The sequence below is a fragment of the Ailuropoda melanoleuca genome, chromosome 13 (genome assembly GCF_002007445.2).
Source record: "Ailuropoda melanoleuca isolate Jingjing chromosome 13, ASM200744v2, whole genome shotgun sequence".
Taxonomy (NCBI): Eukaryota; Metazoa; Chordata; class Mammalia; order Carnivora; family Ursidae; genus Ailuropoda; species Ailuropoda melanoleuca.
Genome location: NC_048230.1, coordinates 6,476,704 through 6,502,427, shown reverse-complemented (window position 1 = coordinate 6,502,427; position 25,724 = coordinate 6,476,704). Strand labels below are relative to the sequence as shown.

General features: G+C 39.9%; 1 protein-coding gene across 1 annotated transcript; it reads left to right on the top strand.

Moving 5' to 3' along the window:
- Positions 1-1,959: 1,959 nt before the first annotated feature.
- Positions 1,960-25,708, top strand: UTP6 (UTP6 small subunit processome component). Its single transcript, XM_002912383.4, has 19 exons — positions 1,960-2,181; positions 3,438-3,522; positions 5,946-5,987; positions 6,214-6,306; positions 7,233-7,280; positions 7,701-7,764; positions 9,494-9,612; positions 11,413-11,490; positions 12,476-12,557; positions 13,070-13,151; positions 14,028-14,212; positions 14,781-14,860; positions 15,242-15,319; positions 17,471-17,650; positions 19,018-19,098; positions 19,299-19,408; positions 20,249-20,315; positions 23,179-23,251; positions 24,164-25,708. The coding sequence occupies exons 1-19, from the start codon at positions 2,090-2,092 to the stop codon at positions 24,322-24,324; spliced, it is 1,800 nt and encodes a 599-aa protein (XP_002912429.1). The 5' UTR covers positions 1,960-2,089; the 3' UTR covers positions 24,325-25,708.
- Positions 25,709-25,724: the final 16 nt, after the last annotated feature.

Genomic DNA, 25,724 nt, shown 5'->3' with positions numbered 1-25,724 from the left:
CTGGGTGGCGCAGTCGTTAGGCGTCTGCCTTCGGCTCAGGGCGTGATCCCGGCGTTGTGGGATCGAGCCCCACATCAGGCTCCTCCGCTGTGGGCCTGCTTCTTCCTCTCCCACTCCCCCTGCTTGTGTTCCCTCTCTCGCTGGCTGTTTCTATCTCTGTCAAATAAATAAATAAAATCTTTAAAAAACAAACAAACAAAAGAATAGTGCACATAGTAGCTGCACATCCAGAAGCCTAGATAAGAGAAAGGTATTACACTGAGATGCAGAGGAAACAAAAGAAGCCTTTGCCATTATTGTATTTATGTATTTAAAGATTTTATTTCTTTGAGAGAGAGTGCACATGTGCGTGCTCACACACATGGCAGGGGGTGGTGGTGGTGCAGGGGGGTGCACAAGAGAGAGGGGGAGAGAGAGAAGCACACTCCCCACTGAACAGGAAGCCTAATGCCAAGCTCCATCTCAGGATCTAGAAATCATGACCTGAGATGAAGGCACAGGCTTAACTGACTTAGCCACCCAGGCACCCCTGCCATTAATATTATAATAATTCTTAGAGCAAGATAAACATAGATGCAAAATTTGAAAATAAGTGAGGAGAGTATTTATAGTCGGGTTGATTTAAAAATCATAGTTATCTACCAGATTTGCCTTGAAATGAAAATATTAAAATCTCTCAGCTTGCTGAGCCCCTTGTATCTAAAGAAATTTAGCAAGTGCCTTTTGTTATTCTGTCATGCATTTATTTATTGAGTGCTTATTATTTTCTAGGCACTGTTCTAAGCTCCCAGATATCTAGTGAACAAAAATATTCCCTATGTATTTGGACTTACTATCTAGTGGCATCCCTACTTTTACTGTTAACACAGGCTGGGAATTTTCTTTACAAAGAAATTTCACCTTTGCTTTACATCCATGAGTTTCTTCCCCTCTGTCCTCTCTTACAACTGAGGGATCAAGAAATGAAGCTGAAGGCAACCTGTGTCTCAATTCTGAGACCAGTGGGATAAAATGTGAAAGGGGAAGAAAAAAAAAAAAAAAAAAAAAAGGAAAGGCACAGAGGTGGAACATGGTTAATTGCTAAACCTATTCCTCTTTCATAAATCATAAGGTGCTAATGCCAATGTTGAAATAAACAGGTCTAGCAAGAACTCCTGCTTTGGCTTTTTATCATGTTCCAGAACTTAAAAAGAATTCAGCCATGTAGTTATTATTTTAGGTTTAGTAATTATACCAACAATGTAGCTTCCAAGCTGAATTGTCTGATGGTTCCCTTAGAAATGCTAACTGGCTCGGGCAATGGTTTAAGGAGAGTCTATACCTTATTGATTTATTTCGGTAACTCCCAAACTTTTCAATACCAAGCTCCCCTCTTCTTAAAAAAATATACTTTCTGATACCTACCCAGGGCCACGTGTTTTAAAAGGCCTTGTCTACAAAGGCAGAATAATTATTTAAATAATGAAAAGGCCTTCCCATTTAAAAATTAATCGGCCAATTACAGATTCTAATTGGCACGTGAAAAACCGGTGTTGTCACACTGCTTTACTAAGTCTAGTCGAAAGCAAAGCCATAGTATTATGGACAGTCTGGCCACTTTCAGCGTCCTTTACGATTTCCATTACTGACATTTTCAAATGTTTGCTATTGGAAAGCGAGAATACAGGACGGCAGCACAAAAAAAGGAGACAATATTCCGCAGAAAACGCATAGCACGTCTCTCTCAGGTAACCCCTCGAGACCCCAAAAGGTGCTTTCTCGTATCCCCGCCCACGGCTAGCCTAGCGCGCGTTTAGCCCCGCCTCCACGCCGGCTCCGCCCCTCCACTCCCGTCCACGTGAGTCCTCCTGCGTCTATGGGGTCCTCGCGGCAATCCCACATTCGACCACAGAGAGGTGACAGCCGCCGCGAGGGCCAGAGGGCCTTCTCCAACGACGAAAGCGGCGGAAGCGGAAAAGGCGGGACCTAGGACGCACGTTACGTCAGCACGTGCGAGCGCTAGGGTCGGGTCTCCGGAATAAAAGGTGGGCTTTTTCTGCGCGTGGTGGCGGTTCAGATGCTCGTCGGTGGGCTGTAGAGTTGTGACCTCATGGCGGAAATAATTCAGGAACGCATAGAAGATCGACTCCCCGAATTGGAACAGCTGGAGCGCATTGGACTTTTCAGTCATGCGGAGATTAAGTGAGAGAGAGCTGAGGAAGTGGAGGGGCTGGGGCGGGCTCAGGGGAGGGGAGGGAGTCTGTGGCGGGGTCAGGGATGCGGGGGGCGCTTAATTGGGCTTATTTTTCTGAACCTGGCAGAAGCCCATTTTCATATTTTGTTGATGCCCAGAATTTCTCATTTGGTGCAAGGTGGTCTGTCCACTCACCCACCAAACGTCTGGCAGCTCTTCGTGGAGCCAATTCTTAGGGTTATCAAGGTGATAAACCTGGATGCCTACCCATCAGGACCTACCTGCCTTGCGCGTGCGGGGGGAGACAAATTAAACATTTTGCTTACAGTGTGGCGTACTGTAAGTTGATTGTCCTAAAGTGTACTGCCCCAGAGATGCAAAGAGTGCTGTGGGAGCCCAGGAGGAGTGGATAAATCTTTATAATAAGACTTGAAGATGGGGACCATTTAATTCAATTTCGTGTTCTACCCCAGGGCTTGGCCAACAACGTCTGGCACATAGTTGGCATTCAGTAATTTGTTAGAATTAAGTTTAACATTTTTTAATGGTTTTCTGTGATTGTTTCTGCATTTTAAAATGTCTGTGAATGTAGTAATGTGACTATGGGATCCTTGAACATTTTTTTAGTGAAATGGAACATAGCAATAGTTCAATAACTGTTACTGTTAACTAGAGACAGTTATTGGTCTTCACATCTTGCATTAAATTCTCCTAATATACACATGTTATGTTCTCTCTAGCTAAATACAGTGAACCTTTTCCTGTGAGTCCTTTGTAGTGTCAGTAAACCTTCCTGGGTAGAAACAGTAGGGACAATCTAAGTGGGGTTTTTTTTTGTTTGTTTTTGTTTTTGTTTTTTGAAGTCTGCATGTTGAAAACTCAAAAGTAAGAGGAATTTAGAAAAGGTTAACTTGATTATTATTAAAACCTAAGTGACCTGAATTTGGAAGAAAATAAATCTTTACTAGTATCACATTAAATAATGTAAAGTGCTTAACATTATTTGCTTTGGTGGTGGGAATGTCAGTGGTCCTGGCAGTCTATTAAGATGATTTTCATGAAAGTTTTAAAATACATCTCGATGCCTCTAAGCACATAGAAGTAATCATGTAAAAGAATACTTGCTTATGAAGGATAATTATTTGGGAATTTCAGGTTTTGGAAAATGTGTTTTGAATATATTAAAAATAAACTTAAAAAATGCCCAAAGTTATTTACCTTATGCTTTTCTCAAGTGTTACATCTCAAATGGCTTTCTCCTCAGGGCTATCATTAAGAAGGCTTCGGATCTGGAATACAGAATACAGCGAAGAGCTCTTTTTAAGGAAGATTTTATCAATTATGTTCAAGTAAGTGAATAATTTTAATCCCCTCACAAATTTTAATTCAGTTCTAGAATGGTGAGCTTGATTCCGTATTCTATAAAATTCTAGAATTGATGATTAAATGGTAATATTTGAATAGGAATAGAGGTGATTTAGGAGTAACATTGCTCCACTAAGGGTTTAGTCCTTGGCAAACTGAACTTTTTTTTTTTCCTTCTATAATGTAGATCAGGTGCTGCCAAAGATATTGTGTATCAGGATGTCAACAAGATAATTGACATCCTATTTCTTGTTGGGGGGTGGAAAGGAGAGTGGGTTTGATGACAGTAGGTGGTTGGAACATGAACATTTATGTGTCTGTAAGTCTGCTACCTAAGAAAGTGGTATACTGCGAATCCTTCAGTACTATAAATGGATGGAAGATTTGAGTGAATATAAAGTAGACATGTTGTACCAATTTTCAGATGGAGGAGAATAGCTAATATGTTGGATAACAAAATCTAGCTTCAGAACCCAGTAGTAAGATGAAATGTTACAAGACTGAAGGTTCTGACCTTAGGTTTAAAAAAACTACAGGTTGGGGCACCTGGGTGGCACAGCAGTTAAGCGTCTGCCTTCGGCTCAGGGCGTGATCCCGGCGTTATGGGATCGAGCCCCACATCAGGCTCCTCAGGTATGAGCCTGCTTCTTCCCTCTCCCACTCCCCCTGCTTGTGTTCCCTCTCTCGCTGGCTGTGTCTATCTCTGTCGAATAAATAAATAAAATCTTTAAAAAAAAATAAAAATAAAAATAAAAAAACTACAGGTGAACAAGTGAGACCTGACTTTGAATCTTATGTTTGGAAGGGGCTTGAGAGCTCATAGTAGGTCGATAACTGAAAATGAGCCAAGAGCATATTACATCAAAAAATGTAATCTCTGTGTAAACTATACTTCAGTAATAAGTTTTAAAAAGAAAAAAGGAAAAAAAAATTAACTCTATTAACACAAGTAGAAAAAAAGTGTTTTGCACTCATCAGACCATGTCTGGAGCATTGTGTTAGGCTTGAAGCTACTTTTTTTTTTTTTTTTTTAAGATTTATTATATTATTTGAGAGAGAGAGAACACAAGTCTGGGGAGGGCCAGAGGGAGAGGGAGAGAATCTTAAGCAGACTACCCCTGAGTGTGGAGCCCAACACGGGGCACAATCTCATACCCCGAGATCATGACCTGAGCTGAAATCAAGAGTCAGACGCTTAACTGACTGAGCCACCCATGGGCCCTGAGACTATGTTTTAAGAACTTTTTTTTTTTTTTAAGATTTTATTTATTTATTTGACAGAGAGAGAGATAGCCGGTGAGAGAGCAGACACAAGCAGGGGGAGTGGGAGAGGAAGAAGCAGGCTCCCAGTGGAGGAGCCTGATGCGGCGCTCGATCCCAGAACGCTGGGATCACGCCCTGAGCCGTAGGCAGACGCTTAATGACTGAGCCACCCAGGCGCCCCAAGAACTTTTTTTTTTTTAAGATTTATTTATTTATTTGAAAGAGAGAGAGAGAGAGCATGGGGGTTATAGGGAGGGGCAGAGGGAGAGGGAGGGAGTCCCAAGGAGACTCTGCTGAGCCCGGTGTGGGGCTTGATCCCACAACCCCGGGATCATGACCTGACCTGAAACTAAGAGGTGAATGCTTACCCCACTGTGCTACCCAGGTGCCCCTCTTCTTTTCTTTTTTTAAGTTTGTTTATTTAAATAATCTCTACACCCAGCCTGGGGCTGGAACTCATGACTCCGAGATCAAGAGTCGCGTGCTCTTCCAACTGAACCAGCCAGGTGCCCCAAATCTTATAAGTGTTGATTTTGATAACAGCTTTCTTTGTATGTAAAATGTTTATAACTTTGCTAATGCATGGATTTGTGAGTTTTGCTGATGTAAGGTCAATTTTCGGTTACTGTTAAGGCATTTACTACAAAGTAGGCTTGATAGCAAATTATCTTGTTTTATATTCTTTTTTTTTCTTTTTTAAATTAAGCTCTCTGCCCAGTGTAGGGCTTGAACTCATGACCTGGAGATCAAGAATTGGGTACTCTGCTGACTGAGGCAGCTAGCTGCCCCAATCTTGTTTTGTTTGTTTGTTTATTATTTGTTTTTTAGAGAGAGAACAAGGGAGGGAGAACATGCTAGTAGGGGGTGGAGGGTAGGGGGAGAAGGAAACAGAATCTTAAGCAGGCTCCACACCCAGTGCAGAGCCTCATGTGGGGCTCCATCTCACAATACTGAGATCATGACCAGAGCTGAAATCAAGGGTCAGACGTTAAATTGACTAAGTCACCCAGGCACCGCCGCCCCCAATCTTGTTTTATAGTCTTGATTTTTATTTATTTTATGATTTTAACTCAATGTATTTCCTGTATTTAAAAGATTATAAATGTCATTGTTTTCTCTTTTTTTGTATGTTTTTCTTCCATAGTATGAAATTAATCTTTTGGAGTTGATTCAGAGAAGAAGAACTGTAAGTAGATATTCTGGAAGTTAGAAAAATTTAGAATTAAGTAGTGTGGCTCTATAGCTAGAACTTGGGTTTGGGAAGCAGTGGCACTGATAAATTGTGTGGTGATGTGCTCCTAATGGATAGTTGTAATTATTTGTTTTCTTTATCAGTACTGTTTAAGATCAAGTAGGAATGTTGCTGTGGATAAATGTGATTAAATTGAGGCTTGGTGTATGTCCCTTTTTAGCGCATTGGCTATTCATTTAAGAAGGAAGAGATTGAGAATTCTATTGTACACCGGGTACAAGGTGTCTTCCGACGAGCTTCAGCAAAATGGAAAGTAAGTGATCAGAACATCTTTAATTATAAGAGATGTGAAGATAAGTATTGTATGTACTGTAATTACAATATTCAAATGTATTGTTTATTCTTGAGTGTGTGTCAATATTTAACCTAATTATGATATCATTATTTGAAACCACTTATCAAACCATTAAGAAAATTGATCTCATTACCTTATAATTATTCTTTAAGGATGGTGCTGAAAATGATAGATTTTTTTTTTTTAAAGATTATTTATTTATTTATTTATTTATTTGACAGAGACAGAGACAGCCAGCGAGATGAGGGAACACAAGCAGGGGGAGTGGGAGAGGAAGAAGCAGGCATAGCGGAGGAGCCTGATGTGGGGCTCGATCCCACAATGCCGGGATCACGCCCTGAGCCGAAGGCAGACGCTTAACCGCTGTGCCACCCAGGCGCCCCTGAAAATGATAGATTTGATACATAATTAAGGACTAGAAATTTGGGATTTGTTTGGATAAATCTCTAAGTGAAGTACACCAGAGACTTGGAGGTAGAAGATGAATGGTTAGAGTGGGGCAGCACCTCACTCACTTGATACCTTCAAGTCGGGCTCTGGGCCTGGGATATAGTATATGGGGAGTACTTTGGATCTTGAGAATGACAAATTTAGGGTTGCTATCCCTGATTGAGACCATTTAAGAGGTGCATTGAACGCATTGGGTAGATAAGACATTTTGCCTTGGAGCATGGTAGGTGGGAGTGGTGGCCAGAGGAAGTTACCATGTTTAAGAGATCTAAGGCCTCAGTGAAGAAGAGCCTAATATGCTGAGCAATGTGTTACCACACTGACCTCTCTGAAATCTATCTCTGTTTCTTAAAAACAAACAAACAAACAAACATAAAGCAAAGTTGTATTGTAAGTTAAAATTAAGGCAGCTTACTATGTTGCTTTTCTTGCAGGATGATGTTCAACTTTGGCTATCCTATATAGTCTTTTGTAAGAAATGGGTGAGTATTGGGCAGCTGTGTCTTGCTTCCTTATTCCTTCTTTCAGTTAGTCTGCCTTTTAAGCCCCATACTTGGTTACTGAACTCCATGTTTTCTCCAAAGTTGTAGGGTTGGCAAGTGGGGAAAAAATTCAAGTCTGAACTTCAGTGTAACATTTGTATATATAAATGGCTTCTAAGCCAGAAAGTGATTTTTGTGTGTGTATTTGTTCAGTAAAGTTGAACATTTTTAGATACTTAGAATGTTTACATGTAGTTAGAAGAAAACCATGAATGTATCTATATTTGTTTATATGTCTCTACAACAGCAAATCTTGCCCCATTGGATTTAAGTTGGTAAGGAAACAGTACCAGATCACTTAGAGATTAGTAACAATGATTTCACTGTATAGGTAGTAGAATTACTTTTTCTCTTTTACAGGCTACCAAAGCTCAACTTAGCAAGGTATTTTCTGCCATGTTGGCCATTCATTCAAACAAACCAGGTATGATGAGAAACTTGTCAATTTTTCTTCTTCCTTTTATGTAGACTAAAGCTATTTTGGAATTTATTTTGCTTAATAAATCTAAAAAATTATTTTGAGAACCTGAGCATAGGTATTTGGGCTTTAACACTTTCAGTTTTCAAATAGCTGCTTCTTAGTTCATCCCTGCATGTTGTGTACCACTTATTGTGTCAGGTATTATATTTGTGGGTAAGAAGGACTAAGTTTTTTCTTACTTATTTGTTTTTAGAAGTATTTTATTTATTATTTTTTAAAGTATCTTTTATTTTATTTTTTGTTATTTTTTAAGGGAAGCTCTATACCCAGGGCATCTGGAAGGCTCAGCCAGTTAGGCATCTGACTCTTGATCTTAGCTCAGGTGTTGATCTCAGGGTTATGAATTTGAGCCCCGTGTTGAGTTGCACACTGGGTGTGGAACCTACTTAAGAATAAGTGAATGAATGAATGAATGAATAAATGAATAAAGTAAGCTCTGTGCCCAGCGTGTGGCTTGAACTCATAACTCAGAGATCAAGAGTTGCATGCTCTGTTGACTGAGCCAGCCAGGCACCCCACTAAGTTTCTTTTTAGATGATGATAAAGTAAACTCTTTGGTCCTTTGAGGGACATTGTTTTGGATGCAGTCACATTTAAGGAGAATTTAAAGGGGAAAACTTAAAAAGGGAATGCGTTAATACAGATTTTGCAAGAGTGACTGGCATAGGGTAGATACTCATGTTTTCTAAGAGAAGGACTTCCCTCTTGTGATACTGTGTGAAATGGTTCATACTTTTATAGTGAAGGTGCTCCAGTGCCTATTCTCAAGTATTAGGCTCAACCAGGTTCACACAGCACGGGCTAAAATAGGCTACATTTGGCACCAGTTAATTGAGAAGGATACAGCAGGACAGCATTCGGTGTGTATCTTTAGTAGAGTACTGTTAGCAATTGGGAGGCTGGTCTCTGGTCCCCAAGATGACAGCTCAGGGTGTGAGGGAATGAGAGCGTATGAATGACTTGGAAGACCTATGGATGGGCATAGCTTCCAGGGATCCTAGATTTCAGGAGTCACGTATTCAAGAAAGTCACGTACTCAAGTCACGTACTCAAGAAAGCCCAGAGCAATGGTTCTTTCCCATTCACAACCCTTCTAGTCCAGATGTGGTTACCAACCATGAATCGTTTTTACCAAAAGCAATCTTGTCTGGTGACATAGCTGACTTTTATTGTTTATTACGTTGGGAAATAGCTAGAATGTTAAGGTTAATTTCCTGTGTAAAAGGCAAAGGTTTTTGTTTTTTAAAGCCTTTATTCCCAACAGGTGTGATAAAAAATTTATTTTTAAAATTGAGCCATTCAAAAAAAATCATGAACTATTTAAATAAAGCAAAAGAGCGAAATATTTTTATGTCCTTGATTCTAAAATGCGTATTTTTTCTCAGCATTTTAGCACTTAAAATTTGTATGTGACTTACAGTGATGTTGACCTCAGATTGGATGAGGCACATAAGTTTATCTACAGACATTATCGCTTATGTCTTTGCTTCAGAATACTCTAAATAAAGCAATAATATTTTACAGGTAACCATTAGAAATACCCTCTCTTCAGTCCCTTTCTCTTTTGGTAAAATTAAAACAAATTCTTTAAGTATTAAAGTTGGAACATTGATCTTATTTGATCTGATTCAGTCAACTTCCTGAAATGAAGTCTGATGTTTTCCATTTATAGCTTTGTGGATCATGGCAGCCAAATGGGAAATGGAAGACCGCTTGTCTTCAGAATGTGCAAGACAGCTATTTCTTCGAGCTCTGCGCTTTCATCCAGAGTGCCCGAAACTTTATCAAGAAGTGAGTTGTGTACCTATGAGATGAGAGTGTGATGTCTCAGTTTTGGTCCTCTTTGGACATACATTCTTTAATAAGTTAAAAAAGACTTCGATTTGTGGAGGCTAGGGATAACTAGGGATTGCTGCTGGAGAAAAAGGGGTAACAAAGATATTTTTGACTAGTAATAGGTGTTGACCATGTGTAACTTCCATCTTGTTAGTGAGAAATGGGAACTGTGACTTGTCCAGTATGGTTGGGAGGGGTAGGGAACTGGACCTTACTTAACCTTTTTTAGTTGTGGGGTCAGGGTTCAGCCATATTTATACTTATTTTTTTTAATGAAGATTTTATTTATTTATTTGTCAGCAATTGTGAGAGTGCACCTAAGCAGGGAGCAGCAGGCAAAGGAGAAACAGGCTCCCCACTGAGTAGGGAGCCTGATGCAGGACTCAATCCCAGAACTCTGGGATCATGACCTGAGCAACCTAAGGCAGATGCTTAACCGACTGAGCCACCCAGGCATCCCTGCCATCTTTATACTTTTGTCCTTTTTTCCCCTTGCATCTACCTATCTTCCTTCCTTCTTTCCTTCCTTCCTCCGTCCCTCCCTCCCTTTCTCTTCCTCTCTTTTTTTTTTTTCCTGTTTTTTTTGGCTTCTCTTTGTCTTTTCTTCCACTTCTCATTTTTATTGTCTCTTTCTTGAGGTAGATACTTCCTTTCCTTCTTGCTGGACTTAATCTTTCTTGGCATGAGGCCCTAGAATAGTGATGGCCAGACTTCCAATTAAGGAAAAAACAAGTGCAAGAAATGGTGCATTGTTACTTATTAGAATGGTATATTATTAGAAATAGTGTATTATGGTGTATTACCTTTTCTGAGGTGTTTGTCAGGATAAGGGAGTTTTGTCTTAAGTTGAAAATTAAGCCTCATTTGATGAGGGGAAAAAGGTACGGGTCTTTATGCTCATAAGTTTTCTAGCTGTCCAAACTACAGTGACTTTTGGTTTTGTACTGCATTTTTTTTCTTTTTTTCTTTTTTTCTTTTTTTGGAGAAGAATGGGGGGAGGGGCAGAGGGAGAGAGAGAATCTTTTTAAAAATTTAAAAAATCTTTGGGGCGCCTGGGTGGCACAGCGGTTAAGCGTCTGCCTTCGGCTCAGGGCATGATCCCGGCGTTATGGGATCGAGCCCCACATCAGGCTCCTCTGCTATGAGCCTGCTTCTTCCTCTCCCTCTCCCCCTGCTTGTGTTCCCTCTCTCACTGGCTGTCTCTCTGTCGGATAAATAAATAAAATCTTTAAAAAACAAACAAACAAAAAACAAAGTACTAGAAATTCTGGAGAAGTCTGAGTTTACACATTAGTTGTGCATTAGTTTTTCTTCATATAGCTTGACAGTATGTATTTGCTATTGATTTTTTATTTTGAAATAATTATAGATTCACAGGAAATTACAAAGATACTGCAAAGATAGTACAAAGAGGTCCTGAATACCACTAATCAATTTTTCGTGATGGTTACATTTTATAAAATTATATAATATGAAAATCAGGAAATCAGTGTTGGTATAACGTGTCTGTATGGTTCTATGTCATTTTTTTTTTTTACATGTGTAGATTTGCATAACCACTACCACAGTCAATATACAGAGCTGTTCTGCCACTACAAAGATCTCCTTCCTTGTCAGAGTCTGCTCATAACAAAATATTACACTACCCCCAGACTTTCCCAGATCTGATACTTATGGGTGAAAAATGGCTTATGTATTTCTAATTAAGAAATAATTATTTCCAAAGATTTTTAGTTTATTATTTCCCTTGTGTAGTACTTTAGGATGGAGTTGATGCATGCTGAGAAACTGAGGAAAGAAAAACAAGAATTTGAAAAAGCCAAAATGGATGTGGTAAGATCCGAATGTGTTGTCACCTGTTAACAGTTTATAGTGCTTTTGAGCCTGCTTAGGAGTAAGAGAAAATTTTTGGAATGTATTTTTGTTCCCAATTTAATGTCTTATTTTGAAATTTTAAGATGAGTCTAGAGTTGTAATTAAATGGGCTTAGTAATAAAAATGGAATTTTGTGCTTTAAAAATAGACATTTGGACTAATTGAAGTAGTCCTCAAAATTATTTACTACTGATGGAATGGTAAATGGTTTTCTTTAATACTTCATGGTTTCATTAAATGACATACTAATGGCTTGAAGGAGCTGGAGGAGGGTTGTGAAATGTGTAGTTCCTAGCCTTCTTTTTTGTTTTGTACATTTTTTTGGTGACAATATTTTAAAGAAAGAAGTTTTAGAATGTTAGAACTGAAAAAGGAACTTTGCTGTTATTGTGGTTCCAGCTGTGAACTTTTTTTTTTTTTAAAGATTTTATTTTTATTTATTCGACAGAGATAGAGACAGCCAGTGAGAGAGGGAACACAAGCAGGGGGAGTGGGAGAGGAAGAAGCAGGCTCATAGCAGAGGAGGCTGATGTGGGGCTCGATCCCATAACGCCAGGATCACATCCTGAGCCGAAGGCAGATGTTTAACCGCTGTGCCACCCACGCAGCCCCCAGCTGTGAACTTTTTTATTCAAATAAAAGTTGACACAGAAGGGTAAACAAGGCGTTTAAAACCTGACCTGTTTGGGTGTAAGTAGAGAGTCAGGCCTAAGCCGTGTGATCTTGCTATCACTCTAGGAGCCTGAGAGAACACAGTTGGAAGATCAGTGGTCTGGTTCAAGCTGCACATTTTACAAGTGAGGGAACTGGCCCAGAGAGAGACGTGATTTGCCAGAGGTCATACATATGGCACAGGTAGTCTAGGACTGTTAATTTTCATCCTAGTGCTTTTTCTAGTTACTGGCCGTATCTGTTAAGTTATGTTTAATATAATACTCTTCAGGGGAATCTTGATTATCCTGAAGAAATCCTTAAGGGCGAGTTGGCACGGATCATCTACAGAAATTCTGTAAGCATGATTAAAGGTATGTGTGTTTTGAAAATTTATTTATGATGGGAGAGTGAAACATTCTGTTTATAAGACCTTTAGCTGATTTGGAAAATTTCTATTAGAAATTCTGTTAGAATGTGCATAAAAATTCTGTATGAATAGTGTCCTGTTTCTTTAAGATAAGGTTGATTGTCCCTTAGGATGTACTTGAACATTTTAGTAAGTTTCTTGAGTACTTTATTCACGTGGGGAGTTGAAAAGAAACAGGTAATTTAGAACATTTCTTTATGCCGGGAAGAAGTTTAGAAGAAAGGAAGTACTTATGAATACTCCAGAATATCAGTAATGGTTTTGCTTGTGTAGTGGATGATTTATTTTTCTGTTTTGTCCTATTTCTCAATTAAAAACAAAAACAAAACAAAACCCAAACAAAAGAACTCCGGGACACCAAGAAAGTGGTACTTTCTGTAGAAGAAAGTGATACTTTAGAGTAAAATGTGTGACACTTGAGAGTCTTACTCCCCTCCCCCGCTTTTTGAATTTTAGGTGCAGAATTTCATGTGTCACTGCTTTCAATTGCACAGCTATTCGACTTTGCCACAGATCTGCAAAAAGAAATTTATGATGAGTAAGTAAAGTCATGAAAAGGTGAATATGTCTATTTCTAGTCTTGTGGTAAAAGTTTGAGTTTGGGGGTTGAGAAAGAGGAAGAGAAAATGCCACATTAAATCCTTGGAAGAAAGCAAAGTTTTAGGATTGTTGTATCATAGTAAGTTATAAAAAAAAAATGGTTTCTGGAGAAGTTGTTTGACTCACTTACAGGCTTCCTTAGGGAAATAGTTTGCCTTTATTCAATAACAGATATCCTACAGCTTATATCAAAGTGTCTATTCCTGCTTTGCTGGCATGTCTTTTGTCCGTAAAATGAGAGTGGTCCTTGTGAATGTTTACAGTTGATTGCTGCTGGTAATTTTATTCTTTAATGTTCAAGCATATGGTTTGAGAATTATTTGCAGCCTACCTTGTGGATGCCTCACTCTTAGGTAGCACCCCTAACTTTCATAGGAGATAATACAGAACTTGGATCAGTTTGCTCTTTGGATTTTTCAGGGCTTTGGTAGAGGATTAGGTTGTGCTTTTTCTTTGCCCCTATTACAGAAAATCAAGAGCCTGGATATAGTAAGGTTCTCCAGGGCTCGAAGAGAATTGTCTTGTCACACGTACCTGTTGATTTGACTTTGAGAGATAACTTGAAAATTAACATTCGAGAATGATACCTGAAACATTCTGAAACCTAATAAATGTGCCACAACTCTGATTGATTGACAAAATTTATACAGTGAGTGTGAAGATATCTGGAGAGCCTACTGGGGAATTGTCTCATGGTAATGGAATTGTTAAAGGGGTGACCTGGGTACGTTTTTAGAGCATAAGGAACTGTCTGTCTTTGATACTCTAAGTGAGTCTCATGCCACAGGGCTGATGCCAGGAAACTACTTTTCAGCCTTCAGGCTCTGCACACAGATGACCCTCTCACTTGGGATTACGTGGCACGGCGAGAATTAGAGATGGAGTCAAAGCCAGCCGGGGAGCAGCCTGCCACAAAGCAAGCCAGAGCAGTGGAGGCGGGCCGGAAGGAAGAGAGGTGCTGTGCGGTGTATGAAGAGGCAGTGAAGACTCTCCCTACAGGTGAACTTCGCCAGACCTCGGCGTGCGATAGAAGTAGTAGTAGTATTCACACATGTGAAACTGAAGCTTCTGTGCCCATTAACCGAAATCAATTTTCAGGAATCTCTGTGGTAGTTGACAGTGTGCCTGGCTTTCCGACTTGTTCTTTGGTGGTGAAAGATGGAGATTTTAGGACCTTCCTCGCCAGTAGTGATGTTTATGTTCATCTCTTTGAGGGAGATGATACTTAAGAAGTGGTAATTCAGAAGATTGTCCTAATTATCTTTTGACACAGGTTTTCTTTCAAATTTTGTGATATTTGAGTATTAAGGTAGAGGAGATATATGACATGGATGAGGTTTTTACTTTTTATACTTAAATGGTTACTCAGTTGATCCCCCCCCCCCCCCCCGCCCCGGTCTCGTGTTTAAGATGTTTGATTGGCTGTAATGGGAATAACTAGTTTGTTTTTCCACCAGACTAGTTTAAACCCTTCTTCCTGTGAATTTTCCCCTCATAGAAAAGATGTAGGATGACTGTTAAACAGACTGGCGATCTGATCAGTGTGTAATCTCTCTGACTTTTCCAGAGGCCATGTGGAAGTGTTACGTCAACTTCTGCTTGGAAAGGTTTGCTAAGAAGACCAGCAGTCAGTTCCTCAGAGAGGGGGTAAGGGACTTAAGTTCCACGCTTATAGTGGCTGACTAGAAAGTGATTGTTTTCTGGAAGAAGAGCAGACATGGCTCCTTTGGGGGCCTGGGAGGGCTTCCAAGAACTTTACGCTTAACCTAAGCTCTTTCTCTTTGTGGGTGACCTAGTCCTTGTGAAGGTCTGAGTCTGCTGGATCCTTATTCAGGCCACTTGGTTAGGAGGAACTCTCTTACTGGGCTGTGCTTGGTGTGGCTTTTTGGCTGGTCTAATCATAAGTGAAACCACCTCAAGTTCCTTCTCTCAATTTTCAGAAATGTGCAAAACTGCACTTGTTCCTGTCAGAGGCCAAAGACCCCTACTGGGATGTTTGTAATAACTGAAGGATTTTTCTGATTTCAGAGGCTGGAAAGAACCATGGTGGCATTCAGGAAGGCACATGAACTCAGACTTCTACCAGAATTCCAGTACAAGCAGTGGGTGAGTACACATTCACTGCCAATAACACGTACTTAATTCCAATTGGTTCGTGCTGGTGTCATGTGTTGTAATATATAGTTATATCACTAAGCCCATTTAGAAGTTTAGAGTGGAAGATGTAGAGACATTATGTTTGTCTCTCAGTATTTGGTGTATGCCAAAAATGAAATGTGTACTGGTAAAGGGAGGAATGTTATATAGTGGAAAACACTCAAAACAAGGAGTCACAAGTTGGGTTTATTTTGTTTATCTACCCATTTATCTTTTCCTGAACATCCTTTTCCTGAGTGTATGCCTGACCCAGATTGACCATCGGTATGGTAACAGTAAAGACAAATTAGATGTGTTCCTATGTTTCAGAAGCTGACATTCTAGTAAGGAGCTTATTAACCCATCTGTACTCTCTGGGGTGGGTAAGGATTATTGGGGAGACCAGGATAATGTGCTGAGGAAATACATAGTCTAGATTGAGTTTTGTCACTTAATTAAGAGCTAGGTAACTTGGGCAGGCCACTTAACCTTTCTGAGTTTGTTTGCTTGATTTTAAAATAGTGATAGTGATCTTTGTTTTTGCCAGCTCACAAAGTTCTTGCCATGTACAAAAATGTTCATGCTTTAACGTTAAAAAAATACTTTTTACATGCAGCTAGGTAACACATATGCTGTATACTAGTCTGCTGTATTATACCACGAATGAGGTGTCCTTTTCCCGTTATGGCATCTATCTGGGAAGAATCCCAGGCTTGGATGAGTTCAGCTGCTCCCAATAGCTATTGAATACTGGCAAGACACTCACACCCTATAAATTTAGGTGGACTTTGCTTTGAGTATTGCTTTGGCAGCCCTGCTCTCTTTCTGTCATGACTGTTTGGTCATTGACCACTCTGGCTATTCAGACATCCTCTGCTCCCCAGATCTCTGATGCTGCCCTTCCTAAGCCTACTACCTCATCACTCTGGCACCTTTGCCTTTAATGAGAGCTCGTCAGTGTACTGCCTCTAAACTTAAAGCGCTTAGCTGATTCCTACAGCCGTCATTTTTCCAGATTATTCTCCACAGAATGATCTTTTACAATTGATGATCAGATTATTCTGTGGCTTCCCACTGTCCTTTGGATAAAGCTGGTCATTCTCCCTAATATGGTCTTGGCCTCACCTGCCAGTATTCTGGTATACATTCTATCCCTTCAGCCATGTTGAACTTGGATTTCCTTTTGTATGCAAGCTGTCTCTTATCTTCAGTTCAGCCTCTGGCACATGCTGGTTGGGAGAGCCTTTTCTAACTAATGGTACTCTGCCTTAATCCTAGTATACATGGTGCTTCCTGTCTCATCGCTGTCATAGACCCCATTGGGTGCTCCTGCTTTGTACTCTTAAAGCATATGATTCTTTTTCTGTCATGGCAAGTATCAGACTGTCTCTACTTCTAGACCAGAGGCCTTTGGGCAGTGGAGAATGTACCTGATTTCCTCATTATTGAATCTAGCATATATAGTAGGCAATAAAAGTGCTTGCCAAATGAGCAGATTGCATATTGCCATTTATTTGCTCTTCCACAGTTTCGTAAAATTGAATTTTAGGGTTTTTTTTTTTTTCCCCTCTTCTGTTACAGTAGTATGGATATAAGCATTTTAAACAAATACGATTTTCTTCTGTTTATTTACTTGTCAGGTCATATTTGTTAAAATTCCCAAGTTTAAGGTATGAACACTCGCGTGACTCTTGTTACATAGTGTCAAATATATTTCAGAAAAATTGTACCAGTTTATTGTGTGCCCAGCTCCATTTGAATGAATAAATGGTTCATTATCAACCCACAAATACTGGTTTTGTCTGATTTTTATATTCTGTTTGGTGGGTGTGGGTTTTATTATAGTGAACTATTTTATTAAAAACTTAACTTTCAATCTAAATTATTTAGGCCTTCTACTTTGTACGTCTTCCCTGTTTTTTGGTAGCCTTTAGGAATAAGAGCAGGCAATGGAAGAGAATTTCAGATTGTTCACTTTGTTCCTGTTTGGCAGCCGTTGTCAAACGTTAAGTGGAGGTGCTGTTGAAATGACTGCCTTCAGTGAGGTCTTTTTTGGTTCCCTCAAAGTAGATGATCCAGCCTTCAGTAGTTAATTTTCCAGTGATCCTTTGTCTTATCCAGATTGAATTGTTGCTGCATCGTGACTTCTTAAAGGAAGCCCTGGAGGTGGCAGTAGCGGGGACTGAATTGTTCAGAGACTCTGTGATGATGTGGCAGATGAAGCTGCGGGTGCTGATTGACTCCAAGAGTCCTGACATAGCCGGGCTTTTTGAAGAAGCTTTTGTGCACCTGAAAGCCCAGGTCTGTGAGTTGAGTCTTTTGTATTTCATTCTGTTTGGGAAATCTTTTGAGACTGAGCCAAAGCTCTTTTGATGCTTTGTCTGATGAGGGCTGGCCCCAGACTGCATTTGTGCCTATAGGTCAAGGGTCAGGAGTGGAAGAATTTCCTTCCATTTAATAGCCTATTTCTAATTTGTTATTTGAAAAATGACTAAATTTAAGTGAAATTCTCTATTTTATTTTGACATCTTATAAGTGAGAAATATTAAGAGTATTGCTCTCCCTTGCTTCCAAAGCTGTACTTAAGCCTGAGTTATATATTTTATTTTTAAAAGATTTTGTTTGTTTTGAGAGAGAGAGCGTGCGCGCAGGGAAGGAGCAGAGGGGAAGGGACAACCAGACTCCGTGCTGAGCACAAGAGCCCAATGCAGGGCTTGATCTCATGACCCTGAGATCATGACCTGAGCTGAAAGCAAGAGTCAAGACACTTAACTGACTGAGTCACCCAGGCCCCTCTTAAGCCTGAGTTTTAAACACACATATATTTCTAAATCTTAAAGCTTTGCAGTGAATCTTTTTTTAAAAAAGATATTCATTCATTCATTCAGAGAGCAGAGGGTGGGCGGAGAGAATCTCCAGCAGACTCCTTCCTCAGTGCAGGCCTGACTTGGGGCTCGGTCCCACTACCCTCAGCTTATGACCTGAGCCTAAATCAAGAGTGGTCACAAAACTGACTGAGCCATCCAGATGCCTTCCAGAATCTTTTTTTTGTTTTGTTTAAAGATTTTATTTTTAAGTAACCTTTACACTCAACGTGGGGCTTCAACTCAACCCCAAGATTAAGTCACATGGTCCACCGACTGAGCCAGCCAGGCACCCCCTTTATATTAGTAGGAAGAAAGTATCTGGAAGTTAAAGTGGGGAAAAAAACCTTAATTATTCTCATTTGTGTGTACCTCTGGGGCATGAGTGAAGATCAGATAGTTGAGTTTGGATTAGGTAGTACTTGTGTGGTGGGTCCTAGACAGCAGAGATGTGACCTGGGTAGCTGTGGGTCTGACCAGCTATGGACCCTTCATTGCTTAATTCACAGATACCTGATGGTAATAACTGTAGGCAGTACTCCCAACAGAAGGGAGCTAGTTTTGACAGGAGAGTGCTGCTTCGGGGGTCTTGGTCACAAGTCTGTCTGTGCTCTGACATGCCATCCCTACCAGGCACTGAGAATTTGGTCATGGTGAGGACAGACTGGGAGTGAATCCGTATTTTACATATTGAGTATCTTTGTAGGAGCCTGTCTTTATAGTGACTAGTTTTCAGAGCATAGAGCTAAGCTGTTATTTTCTAACTTCTTTTTATTTTATTTTTTTCTTTCTCACTGTGACCAGGTCTGTCTGCCATTGTGGATTTCTTGGGCAGAGTGGAGTGAAGGTGCCAAAAGCCAAGAAGACACGGAAACCATTTTTAAGGTGTAGGCCCCACGTTCTGAGTCTTGTGGTGGGTGGGGAGTGAGCAAATAGGTTCACTAGTTGGCTAGTTTTAGGGTTATTTTTATAGCAGATGTTCCTAAAGCACTGTTAATTGAGCAGCCTGGGATGGTTCTGGAAAAATTTGTTTTGTTATTTATAAATTTCCTCATGTAGCTTGTGTCTTTTTTTTTAAATTGTAGAAAGCTCTCTTGGCTGTCAAAGGTGCCGACTCAGTCACTCTGAAGGATAAGTACCTGGACTGGGCTTACCGAAGTGGTGGCTACAAAAAGGCCAGAGCTGTGTTTAAAAGGTGCTCACAAACTTTCATCACTGTTACTCGTCCCTCCACCTCATACGCAGCCCCTCATACCCAGGTTATGTGTATGGCAAATGGTATCTGAGGAAGTAATCCAAGAGACTTTTTCAAAAAGTCTTTTTTTGAACAGTAAAAGCAGTTCATACCGTTAGTGGAAAATTTAAAAAAAGAGGGCGATAACTATTAACTCACTGTAATCAGGAGAAAAAAACATGCTTAATGCATCATTTAAAAACTTTCTTTTCGAATATTTGAGCTCATACTGTATAATCACATTTTGTATACTGCTTATGTGGGTGAATATTGCACTGGCCTCTTCCGTGTCAGTAACAGTTCTTCATGAACGTCGTTCATAAGAAATAGCTGTGTGGTACGCAGCTCTGGGGATGCATAGCTCTGTGGGTACGGTAGCTCTGGGGGTGTGCCATAATTTAGATGCTCATGGTAATACTGCTTTGGTGAACATTTCTGCACAAATAGTATTTGTCCATGTTGGAAATTACTTCCTTAGAATATATTCTTTGAAGTGAAATTGTTGGTTTCTTTCAGAAAGACCTTGAGATGTAGTAGAGGGAACTTTAAACTGTAAAAGTGAGGAAGAAGAGAACAGGAAGAAGACTGGATAGGAAAGAGTTTGGTGGGGGTGAAGAGTAAGTCACTGGACGCTGACAGCATCGAGAGGGACGGGTGGCCAAGTCCAGTGCTTGCACAGCGTTGTGGCCAGGTCTTTAGTAAGCCATGCGCTGTGGAGGCGCTGGCATAGGAATTTAGATTCATGCAGTATAAGAGGCTTTCTGTCTCTGTGGAAGATAACTGTTTTCTCCTTTTCTCTAGTTTACAGGAAAGCCGTCCGTTTTCAGTTGACTTTTTCAGGAAAATAATCCAGTTTGAAAAGGAGCAAGTAAGTGTTCTGTCTGTGCGTTTCTAGTCGGGGAAAATAAATTAGTGGTTATTCTCCTATATGGCAGCACTTTTGTCATTTAAGAAGCTCTTCATATATATAGTATACATTTCCGGTCCCTTCATCTCACCATTTTCTCGTGGAGATGGTTAAGAAATGGTAATCAAGCAAAGAAGAGAAAGTCCATGTCTGGAAAATAGGAAGCTCAGATCCCCCCTCATAGCGGAAACCCTGCCTGCCGGGTTGGGCGGGGTGCTGCTTCTCTGCCTCTGGAGCACACTCTTTGTCTTTTGTCTTTTGTATTGGGTTGTGAGGTAGAGAGTAGGCGGTAACTGTTTGTGGTGTTTTTTTTTTTTTTGTAAGATTTATTTATTTATTTTAGAGAAAGCGAGTGAGCATGTGTGCACGAGTTGAGGGAGGGACAGAGGGAGAGAACCCCCAAGCCGACTCCCCACTGATCATAGAGCCCGATGCAGGGCTTGATCTCATGACCCATGAGATCATGACCTGAGCCGAAACCAAGAGTCGGACACTTAACCAACTGAGCCACCCACGTGACCCATGTTTCTGGTGTTTTTAACTGAACTAATGAATGAGGGAAAATACAAGAAGGTCTCTGTTTAAAAAATAATACACAAGGGGCACTTGGGTGGCTCAGTTGTTTTGAGTGTCTGACTGTTGATTTCAGCTCAGGTTATTGTCTCAGAGTTGTGAGCTTGAGCTCCGTGCTGGGTGTGGAGCCTGCTTAAGATTCTTTCTCTCCCTCTCTCTCCCCCTCTGTGTCTCCCCACCACTCTCTCCCTCTCAAGAAAAAAAAGAGAAAAAAAGATAGTATAAAATATAATACATGAAAATCCAAAGGTGTCTGTAATCCCATCGCATTAGTGCAGCCAACCATATTTATTTTAATTTTCATTGTTTACTTTAAGTTTTTGTTTACATGTATACACACAAGTTTTATTTCTGGCTTATGTGCCATGTGGAGGTTCTCTCTTACTTTTTTTTACTTAATGTTAATTTGTGAACGTACTCCTGTGTTTTTCCACGGTTGGCATCTTGAACGGTTGTGGTGTTGTTCTTAAACCCACAGTTTTCTTAACTAGTCCATTACATACAGCTTGTTTCCAGATTTTTGATACCGAAAACAAGAGTGCCATAAGCATTTTGTTTATACAGCATTTTTTTCTTCTTTGGAATTCTTCCCTTGAGATAAAATTCTGGGACTGGAGAGAACGGTTCTTTCTATGGTTCTTTGTATGTTGTAAGATGGTCTTCCAGAAGAAGTGTACTTCTTTATAGTGATAATCAGCGGGTATTTCAGTATATTTCCTCGCACCCTCTCTAAATCTGCAGTTTTGCTTTTTCTCCTTTATTTTGGTATTTTGATTGGTGTTTATTATTTTTACTTGAATTTTTGAAAAATTACTAGTGAGGTTAAATTCTTACAGTTTTTTTTTTTTAAAGATTTTATTTATTTATTTAACAGAGAGAGAGAGAGCCAGCGAGAGAGGGGACACAGCAGGGGAGTGGGAGAGGAAGAAGCAGGCTCCCAGCGGAGGAGCCCAACATGGGGCTTGATCCCATAATGCCGGGATCACGCCCTGAGCCGAAGGCGGGTGCTTAACGACTGAGCCACCCAGGCGCCCCAAATTCTTACAGTTTTAATCATTGAGTGGGTCATTTATCTGTTCTTGTCCTTACAGTACAAGAGGTAGTTCAGCATAATAATAACCAGGCTGTGGATTACTGACATAATGTGTCTTGGGCAGTTCTCAGCCTTGACATCCTCCTCCATCCAGGAGGTCGTAATACCTGTTTCAGGGGTGTGCAGGTTACAAGGCCAGGAGGGGGTACTGTGCATAGTCCTGTGCATGTTATGAGCCCTTAGCAAAGTGTGATTCTGTTCCTCATGCATGTGTATGAGATGGGGTGAAATTGACTTTCTATAAAATAATACAGTCTTAGAGAAGAGAAATTTGAATGAGGGAATAGTTACTTGACTATACAAGAGTATTTTTAAACCGTAGCTGTTACTCTCCTTTGAAAATGAAACAAAGGAGAATACATTTAAATGGAAGTAGAGGTAAAGGGGTGCCTGGGTGGCTCAGTCGGTTTAACCTCTGCCTTTAGCTCAGGTCATGATCTTGGGGTCCTGGGATTGAGTCCCACGCTCTCAAATAAATAAATAAATAAATAAATAAATAAATAAAATCTTTAAAAAAAGAAAGGAAATAAAGGTAAAGAATGAACATTTATCCATTGTAAATTTAGTACCAGCCATTCTGCTAGGTGCATAATTAGCATTTTTATTGAATCCTTGTAGTTTCTGTAAGAGGTATCATTATCCTTGTTTTATGGGTGAGGAAACTTTTAAGGTCAGAGGGTTTAAAACACTTGGGGAAGGTTATATAATTATTTATATATGCTTTGCCTTCATATAAAAATTTTCAAGGTGGACATAGCTAATATGTGCCAGAGCCCAGACACACAAAAGAAAGAAATCCTTAGCCATAGGGAATAAACCTTCCCCATTTATTTATTTAAATCCTAGTCTTCCCTCAGGGCTTTCAAATATATTTTCCTGTGAAGCTGCCCATGCCCCCCCAGCTGAGAATCAATTAGGCTTTTTTCCATGCTACCAGAGCAGAGTGCTTTTATCACTGTTTGACTTTGACTTCACTCTGGGGACTGCTGCATTTGACTTTCTCTGGATAAGGTGAGAGCCAGGCTGTGTTTGTCCTAAACCCTGAGCCTTCTCCCCTTCAGATACCTAATAGGTGGTAGCTGTTTGAACAATATGGTTGAAAGGAATTTGTGACATGGATTAGGCTTTTGAGGCAAGATTGTCTGATTTTTTTATTAGGAATCCTGCAAGATGGTGAACTTAAGAGAATATTATGAGAGGGCTTTGAGAGAGTTTGGATCTGTAGATGCTGGTAAGTAAACTTGAGTTATAGATGCATCTGTTTGCAGGTGTGGTCTATCACCCATCAGTATGGTTGGAACAGTCCTTAACTCTTCTAGGTCATGGCCCTCTTTGAGAATAAAACTTGCATCCTTTCCCTGCCTCCTCCCTTACTTTGTGCATAAATACTTGCAGACATGATTTGGCTTATAATTTCAAGTTCACAAGGTCAAGAGTTTATAGGTCTTCTATTAAGAACTCTGGAATAGAGCACAATTTGCTTGGTTTGGTCTCTAAAAAGTGATACTTGTTAAGGGAAAGGTTAATGTAGGTCAGAGTAAAAGTGGGAGTGATGGGATAGTGGGATGCTAATTGACTCTAGTTGTCATTGTTGCCACGCTGTCCTCATTTTTATAGGATTTGTGAAACATATTTCTTGGTATAGGTATCATATAAAATCTGTTTACTTATGAACTCAAAAACAATGTTTAGTAGTTAAACTTAGATTAAAAAAATACATTAGCTTTTACAAGGTTTTAGCAGACTTTCTGGTGAAATGAATAAAAATGGCATTTTTAATAACCCAAGCAAGTTTTATTAGCCATGGTAACAAAGTTACAGTGAACTCACTGAAACTCAGCTTCACCTTGAAAGAGACTCCGCAAAATCCTCCCTCTAAAATATTTAGTAGTTTCTGTTTATGAAATATGTACGTAGATTGTCATGATTTAAAGTGAAGTTTTCCACTTAAAAAAATTTTGCTATGCCTTAGTGTAAAGAAGCTGAGAGAGGTAGTATTTCACACAGGGCTCTAGGGAAATAGCAGCAAGTTAAGTTTCTTAGAAATCTTAGACCGAGTCAATATGAAATAGTTAAATTTACATAATAAAGCCTTGTCAGTGATCTGATTGTATGTCTACAGTAATTTTTTTTCCCTTTAAAGATCTTTGGATGGATTACATCAAAGAAGAATTGGGCCACCCCCGTGGTAGACCTGAGAACTGTGGACAGATCTACTGGCGAGCCATGAAAATGTTACAGGGAGAGTCGGCAGAGGTTTTCGTAGCTAAACATGCTGTGCACCAAGCCAGCAGCTATTCGTGAGAAGAGGAGGAACCCAGCCACCTTTGTGAAATAGTACTGTAAGCGCTCTGGCCAGATAGGTGCTGTGAGCTCATCTGCAGTTTGCTGAGAGAGGACAGACAAGGTGGCTGTCTGATTTTGGGACATGGCTTTAGTTTTGTTAACACGTGACTCTTTCATTCCAGAAAAGAGAATTGCTGTTTAGTGGCCAGAGGCTACTTGTTAAGACTGGACTTAACTGTAGGTCCTAAATGTTTTCCAAAATAGATGGAAATCATAAATTTGAGTTTCTTTTGTTACCCCTGGTCAAGAATGGGTATCTCTCATCTGGACCTAGGGGCCAGTCAGTGAAAGTGGAGGAGAAAGTACAATTGCATTTTTTATTCTCTCCTTGCTAAAAAAGTATACATGGTGTGGATCTGCTGTAGGAAATACGGAGGGAGCAGAATAATGTGGGGAAGAAAATAAAAGCATCCCATAACCTCATCTGCTGGAGTTAAACTTTATTTCCTTTATGAGAATTGGATATATACTGTTAGATCATTTACTCATTCATTCATTCATTGATTTAGTGTTCATTATTAGCCGGAAAGAAGAGAAGCTTTTTGGGTTGGAGATAGGGTTGGAGGAACAGAGCTGGACATCCTGAGAGAGCTTGTTGACGCCACAGAAGAGGATTCTGGGTATTGGGGGCAAAAGCTGACCTTTAAGAGGATAAAGACATTATAAAAGTGTCTTCTATCTCTGGGACTGATCTTTAGAGAAGTGTCTACAGTGGGGAGGTCCAGCAACAAAAGGAGGGCAATGGGTAGGGAGTTAATTAAAGCTGCAGAGAAGGCCTTCAGAGGCAAGGGTGGAGGATGGCTGGGAGCAGAGAGGGCATTCGGGGAGCAGGGGAGGGAACTGTTCGAATTTTACATCCTTTAACATTGATGTCACTGGAAGAAGCATTCAATGTAGTTATACTTAATATTGTTTCACTTATGTTATTTTTCCATGTCATTAAAAAGCCTTAAAAACATTTAATGAATTTTTAACATTCCACTGTATAGATGAGCCATGACTTATTTTACTAATCTCTTGTGGTTGGACCTTGTCATTTCTAATTTTTTCTTATAAATGCTGTTGATGAAGATTCTTATAAATCTTTTTAACATTCCTGGTTATTTCTTTAGGAGATTGACATTTGATGATAGAATTACTGAATTAAAGGATATAACTATTTTAAAGAATTGCCAGTTTGCAATGTATGAGAATATTTTGAAGCAGTGTAGGAAAGTCAACACCTTTACCTGCAGTGGGTATTATATTTAAAATTTTTACCATTTGAATAGGTGAGAAGTGGTATGTCATTGTTTTTATGTTCATTTTTTATATTAATGAAGTTAATGTGCTTTTCCTGGTTCTCTTGTTTTCTCATG